Source organism: Odocoileus virginianus, chromosome 15 (assembly GCF_023699985.2).
Source record: "Odocoileus virginianus isolate 20LAN1187 ecotype Illinois chromosome 15, Ovbor_1.2, whole genome shotgun sequence".
NCBI lineage: Eukaryota > Metazoa > Chordata > Mammalia > Artiodactyla > Cervidae > Odocoileus > Odocoileus virginianus.
In genome coordinates this window covers 52,186,948-52,194,007 of record NC_069688.1, presented here as the reverse complement: position 1 = coordinate 52,194,007, position 7,060 = coordinate 52,186,948, and the positions used below count along the sequence as shown (strand labels likewise).

General features: G+C 51.0%; 1 protein-coding gene across 2 annotated transcripts; it reads right to left on the bottom strand.

Annotated features, from left to right (window-relative positions):
* Positions 1 to 213: 213 nt before the first annotated feature.
* Positions 214 to 4,656, bottom strand: TSPYL5 (TSPY like 5). 2 transcript variants are annotated; one of them, XM_020905820.2, is made up of 2 exons: positions 2,368 to 4,656; positions 214 to 1,074 (listed from the first exon to the last, which is right to left on the bottom strand). In XM_020905820.2, the coding sequence occupies exon 1, from the start codon at positions 4,531 to 4,533 to the stop codon at positions 3,292 to 3,294; it is 1,242 nt and encodes a 413-aa protein (XP_020761479.1). In that variant the 5' UTR covers positions 4,534 to 4,656; the 3' UTR covers positions 214 to 1,074; positions 2,368 to 3,291. The 2 variants fall into 2 exon arrangements, with proteins under 2 accessions (XP_020761479.1, XP_020761478.1); XM_020905819.2 differs by having other exon boundaries at positions 214 to 909.
* Positions 4,657 to 7,060: the final 2,404 nt, after the last annotated feature.

Below are 7,060 nucleotides of genomic sequence, written 5' to 3'. Positions count from 1 at the left end.
CTTGCTAAAAACAAGACTGCCTGGCTTCTTCCCAGAACCACAGGATCTCAATCTCTGATAAGGGCTTGGGAATCACAATTTTATATATTGTTATAGAGCTAGTCACACAAGGGCCTGAGGCTTAGGAATCACTCATGTATACCACAGTATACATGCCGTCAACTACCCAGCCTCTGCTTAACCTTACAATTCTTTTTTAAAAATAATAAAATATAACAGAGATACAAGCTTTTATTGTTTCCATCACACATGCAAGGTTACCGCTATTTATACTATTTCAAACAGAGAAATAATTGCATTATTACCAGAGTGCCAAATTACCAAGACAACCGGTTACTGATTACTTTTGGGAGGTTATTTTCACAGAACACAGCAACAATTTTCAAATTATACTTTACTTTCAAGTTCAGAGTTATATCATGAGACCAGGACACGCTGATAATTGTAATAGTCTCCATCTTACAGGGGGAAAAAAAGACTGTTATTCTGATGAAAGGTCTCAAGTAAGCACCTTATCAAAGACTGATAGATAAGTCCTTGAAAGAGTTTACAACAGAGCAGTCTCTCTTTGCTCTTGTGGACACAGGGAAAAGGCTTCATTATTTTTTATACTTCTTGTCAATTCTGAAGACTTTCATTTCGAAGGCCCATCTCTGGAACGTCATTAGTTAACATGAAAAGCAAAAAGCAGACCTGATATGATAGTTACGAGTGCACCCCACCACGATCACCACCAGCAGAGTGTCTCAGTCTCCCAAAGTGGTCCCAGTTGAACTGGCACAGTGTCTTGAACTTTCGATAAACAATACAGGCGGGGAGACGGAGATGCAGATGAAACTGCGTTGACCATAACTGATAAATGATGTAGCTAGGTGACGGCACATGCGGTCTCTCCACTTCTGTGTGTGTCTGAAAATGTCCATAATAAAGAGGAAAAAGGTTTTTTTAGAAAAAAAGAAAAAGCCGACCTGTACAGTTCTATTTTCCCATTAGGCAAAAAATGGGGGAAATGGTAAGACTTATTCAAAGACAAAATAAGTAGCACATAATCTTCCACAAAACACAAGGCCACACCTAGAACAAAAGAGAAAGTACCCAAAGTAACGTTATTCAGACCCTTGTTTTTGTGATTTATAAAATCTACCAAAAATGAGAGATTGGACAAAAGCTTGGGCATACCCTCACCTCGGCAAACATTTGCCCACTGCCCTTTAATTCCGTCCCTTCCCTAGGGAAGGTTCCTCCCCGTCCCTCTGTCTCTGAGAGATAGCTATCCTCTCCGGGAGGCTCCTCAAGCCACTTCTAGCTGCTTTGCCAAGCGCTCTCCACACCAGGTTTACTCCTGTTCTAGGTTTTTGCCCCAGCTCCCCTGCCCCAAACACCCTCTTGACAGCTCGAGTCAAGACTTGCCTAGCCCGTGGGAAACTCAGAAGGAGGTCTTCTGTAAGGAGAGAGAAATTAGGGTGAAGGCAAGTACAGACACCCTCAGTACTCACCCCACCCTCAGGGATGAGGGGGAAAGAGGGCACAGATAAGCCTGGGCAGGGAGGGCGCAGCTCAGCTTTTACACCTGCTGGAAATAAGCCCTGGAGACTCAGAAAAGGTACTCCCCCTCCCCCATCCCCATGCCCCAGGACAGTTGGGATCCCCATACTGGAGACTACAGTCTACTCCCAAGAGTACGTGAAGGTAGAAACCTCACTGCTGAGGGTGAGAGCTGGGGAATGAGAGTCCAGAGGGCAAGACACGCCTGCCCAGAGGAAGAAACAGAAGGCAACCAGGTCTTAGGAGGCAGAGGAAAAGGCCAAAGCAGAAGTAACCCCTAGTCCCCAACACTGCTGCCTAGGGGGGTGACCGTTCCAGCAGATGCACCGCCATGTGAAGAATCTCAATGTCAAAACTACAGAAGGAACCCAGAAGGCGGGAGGGAGCAGGATCTGACCACAGACCCACCTGGCCTTCTGGCTTCCTCTCCCCTCTTCCAGCCCAGTGTGTGCGTGTGCAGAACAAGGCCTGAGCCAACTCACTAGCTGTATGCAGAAAACCCTGGTTTCACAACTGTTTTGTTTTCTCTCTGTTTTCTCTTTCAGAAGTACCACTATTGAAACCAAAAAGAAGAAGAAAGAAAGGGAGGGACGAGTGAGGGATAAGGACAAGGACAGAGGGGAAGAAGGAAGAGAGGCTAAGGAGACAGGATTGCGGAAGGAGGTGTAGATGTGTGAGGTCAAGTAGACACGGGCCCACAGATCTGAAATCTCTCTTCCCAGCAACCCCACGATAGCACTATGGTCACGTGTGAGGCAGGGATGGGGGGGGGGGGTGGATAAAGGTGCCTAGATTTTAAGTGAGTCCAGTAGTCACCCTCACCTGGAGCCACAGCTTGACGACAGTGAGCACATGTCCACACGTACCAGCCTGCCCATCAGTCCGGCAGCCAGCAGGGATCCTGGAAGGCTGGAGAGGGTAGGTGTGTGTCTCATGCACCGGCAGAGGGCCTGTGTCCACAGGCAGTTCTCAAGGTCCTTGTTGCCCAGGAAGCCAATTGGGGCCGACTGGCAACCTAGACAAAACTCAATGGCCTGACAGTGATGAGGTATGATGCAGACCTTGACAAAGGTTTACCAGGAAGGAGAAAGGCCCAGAGGCAGGAAGAGATGCCAAACAGTACAGAAACCACAGCAAATCTCACCCTGAATCTCAACCCGTGTCTAGGAGGGCAGCATGGGTCCCTGGCCAAAGCCAGAGAGATCTTGCAGGTGGCACCTTGGCTGGTAACCCCAGAGCCAAGAGACAATCAGTTTAGGCTGATGGCCAATGCCATGTGCGCTAGCTTCATTCTGCAGTGGCAATCGAAAAGCCTGCCACAGATGGCATGCATGGCTGGCATGAACTCGAAGCCCGGCAAGTCACCGGCCCTGAAGCAGCAGAGCCTGAGGATGCGCTGGTCCTCTTGCTGACTGACTCATGAGTGTCCATGTGAAAGACAGGTGGGAAAGGCCAGGGCCAAGAACAGGGTCCAAGCAATGTAGAGAAAGGCAGCACACACTGGAATCAAGTGAGTTTAACACAAACAGGAGGGGCGAGATCACGTAACATATGATACTAATGTAAAGAAAAAGCAAGAACGTCACGGGGAGGCAAAAGAACATGATCATAAATGCCATATTCTTGTAACCGAAGTCCAACAGGAACAGTGTGCAGAGGCCAACACGAAGAGAAGGCAGACAGCCAAACACCCAAGGCCAGCCGGGCATGAGGCCAGCAAGAGGTAGGACGCAGACTTGAGCAGGATCAGTTGGACTTGTTTACCCCAGGCTCCGGGGTCTCCCCTGGCGGCCTCGCAGGACCCAGCCTGCCCTCCTTTCCTTTCTCTGCACGGGCCCCTTCACTCATCAGGTAGTACTGTAAGGGATTGGGCCACAACTCCTCGTTGATTATCTCCACAATCTTGTCAGACTCGATGGAGCTGTGGTTTGAAAACCACCCAAAGAAGCTCCGGCTATTGTCGGGGTTCCCCTGGCTAAGGGTCTGGAGGTCGTGCCCGGGGAGCCACTGGATTGGAGTGGAACGAGACACCACCTGACCCGAAGGGCCGCACCCGTATTCCTTGATGAGCACCTTATTTTGGAAATAGGGGTTGCGCCCGAAGTAGAACTTGATTTTGTAGCCCAGTCTCGCCAGGCCGAGCTCTTCCACCTCCAAGCTATTCAAGTAGCTGAGGACCTCTTTATCCTGGTTGTTCAGGAAAGACGAGAGCTGGGGGTGGTTCTGAAAGGCCTGTCCCCAAAAGCCTGGAATATTCTGGATAAGGAGGTTCCTGCGCTCTAGGTGGTGCAGCCGCAACTGCCCAAACTTGCGGGAGAGCCGCAGGTAGGCCCGGTCCGCCTGGGCGTTCATGGTCTCCAGCTTCAGCTGGACGTTCTCCAGCGTATCCATGCTGCCCTCTGTCGCCGGGGGCCCTGACCCCGCGTTCTCAATCTTCTCCTCGCCCACGGGGGCGGAGGCAGCCTCCGCCGCGGCCCCTTTCTTCGGCTTCCCCCCGGCCAAGGCCGCAGACCCCCTCCCCACCGCACTACAGGTATCTGGGGTTTTCTTCGCCGCAGGGCCGCGGCGGCTTCCGACGCGGGGCCCGTTTCTCAGCCTCGCCACGGTGCCCACGGTTCCCACGAAGACAGTGTCGGTCAACAGGCGCTCCGGGACGGATGTGGCCTTGGCCGGGCATGGCCTGGTCACCGCCTGCCCGAGAGTCCCCGCTGCCCGGGCCCGGAGCGCGAGGCCACAGTCTAGGGGCAGCCGGCAGGCAGCCTCTTCCCCGGACCGGCGGGGCGGCGCGGGCTCAGCGCCTTCCGGGCCACCCCAACCCGCGCCAGCCTGCACCTGTGCCGCCATAGTCTCCTCCCCGAGCCTCTGGCACTCTGGAGGGTCCGGGTCCCGCGGGGCGTCGTCAGGCGCGGCGCGGACTCGGCCTTTGGCGCGGCTCTTGCCACGGCCTTTGGCGCGGGAGGACCTTCTCCCCTTACTCCGGCCGCTCATGGCGGCGGCCGACTGGACCTCAAAGCCGCGATGCGACCCCGCAGCCCCCCTGGTGTCGGCTCACGGCCCTACGGAGCGGGGAGCTCCATGGCAACCGCCAACGTCACGACGGCACGACTGTACCGTCGCGCGAGTACGGGATGCGCCCGCTGATTGGCTCCGCCGCCGCAGCTGCGCAAGAGCCGCGACCCTCGCGGGCGCCCCCACCCCCCATCTCACCCCCAACTCACTCACAGGTTACAGAGGGATGTGCTTCCGTTTCCTTTTTTTCCCTCCCCTTTGGTCTCAGGTGTGCTCTCAGGGTCCTCTTCTACAAGATACCCTCAGGACAGCCATCATTATCAGTACCCCCATCATATGCTTTCTAAACTAACCATCTAAAGTTCCTTCCATTATCTACTGTAACATCTGTCATGACGAACCTGCTCCTGGTCTGTCCCATCTTTGAAAGACTTTGCTGAGGGATGTGCTCTGGTACTTTTAACTCCAGGGACTTTAAAGGTAAGTACCATAATGCCAGGCCGCAGAGCGATGTGACATGTGGTCGGAGTTTAATAGTAATTACAAAACTAATAGCGAGTAGTATTTTATGAGTATCATTACATCAGACACTTTACTATGTGCTTCATATACCTTTTCTCAATGTATGAAGGAGGTATCATTATCATTCTCATTTTCCAGATGCGAAAACTATGGCTCAGAGACGCCAAGGAACATTCTTGACATAACACAGTAAGGCGTGGAAGCATAATTCTAACCCAAGTCTATCTGACTCATAACCTTTGTTTTATATTCATAAGTATCTAGTCCTTCCAGGCCTGTTCAGCTGTAAATTACTTCATTAGTTTTTATGAAAGTCAGACTCAGGACTACCCTAGTAGTCCAGTGGTTGGTACTCAGCTTCCACTGCAAAAGGCAAGGGTTCAATCCCTGGTGAGGAACCTAAGATCTCACTAGCTGCACTCCATAAGGAAAAAAAAAGTTCAACCTTACCTGTTGCACCAGCATCAGCTGAGTACATCTTCATCCCGGCACCATCACGCACATCCTCTATCTGCCTCAAGCCTAGTTTAGAGAGTCAGGCTATCACTCAAGGTATAGGATCAGGAGTGAATGCTACAAGTCAGAATTACTTGCTATAATTGGAGTAAGACAGGGATGTGTTCAGAGAACTATTATTCAAGGAGTAGAGCAGGGCTTCCCAGGTGAAGGTTCAGAAGCAGAGCCCCCATAGTGGCAGCAGGGAGGCCCTAGAAATTTGTTAGACCCTGCATAGAAACAGCCAAACAACATCTCTCATATTCCCAAGAGAGCTCTGGACCGTACCCTTACCAGCCAGGTGAAAGAACATGAAAGAGTGAGGCCAGTGACGAGGTTATGACCAGTATGAAAGCTTTCAGGATGTCCTTTTAAGCTCAAAGGGAACAAGAAGGGCCTTGCAACCAACTAATGGGGGAGAAATCCTCAAAGCCCCTTGGTTCTCAGTACTTCTTCACTCTCATTTCTCAGTGTGGGGTTGTCGACTGGCAGTCTGGCATCACCTGCAAGATCGTTAAAAATGCAGAATTTTAGGCCCCCCTCAGAGCTACTAATTTAGAATTTGACTTTTAACAAGATCTCAGTTGGATTGTTTCCACATTCAAATGGAAGTGTAGGAGATAAGGATTAAGAGGAATTGTTTTGATTCAGGTGGACTTCCCAAGTGGTGCTAGTGGTATAAAGAACCCACCTGCCAATGCAGGAGAGGTAAGAGATGCCCGTATGACCCCTGAGTCAGGAAGATCCCCTAGAGAAGGACATGGCATCCCATTCCAGTATTCCTGCCTGGAGAATCCCATGGTCAGAGGAGCCTGGAGGATTACAGTCCATGAGAATTGCAAAGAGTCAAACACAACTAAAGCAACTTAGCACAGCAGAGGGCCTTACTTCAAACCAGCCTAATACAAGTGACTCCTTTCTTTCTCAAAGGCTTTACAATAACCTGCAAGGCTCTCCATGATTTGTTCAGTTCCCTCCCTGCCACTACCCCGCTAACCTCTCTGACCACATCCTCCTGTCTCTCCCACCCACTTCCAACTACACTGGCCTACCTACTGTTCTTCAGACTCACTAGGTAGACTCCTGCCTCAGGGCCTTTGCACTGGCTCTTTGCCCAGGTATGGTTCAACTCCCTTGGCTGGCTCCCTTTACACTTTGCTTAAATGTAACCTTGTCAATGACTGTCCTATTTAAAATTGACACCCAGCCCCATCCTTCTAACTCTGCACTACTTTTTTTTTTTTTATTCCTTAGCACTTGACACTTTGGTAGCCCTTCCCTTCGCCAGAGGATCTTCCCACTCCAAGGATCGAACCTCTGTCTCCTGCATCTCAGGTGGATTCTTCACCATCTGAGCCACCAGGGAAACCCATAACACACTATACCAACTCTTCATTATGTTTATTATTTAACTGCCTCCCCTCTCTAGAATGTCAGCTCCATCAGGGCAAGAATCTTTGTTTTGTTCACATGTGACTACAACAGTGTC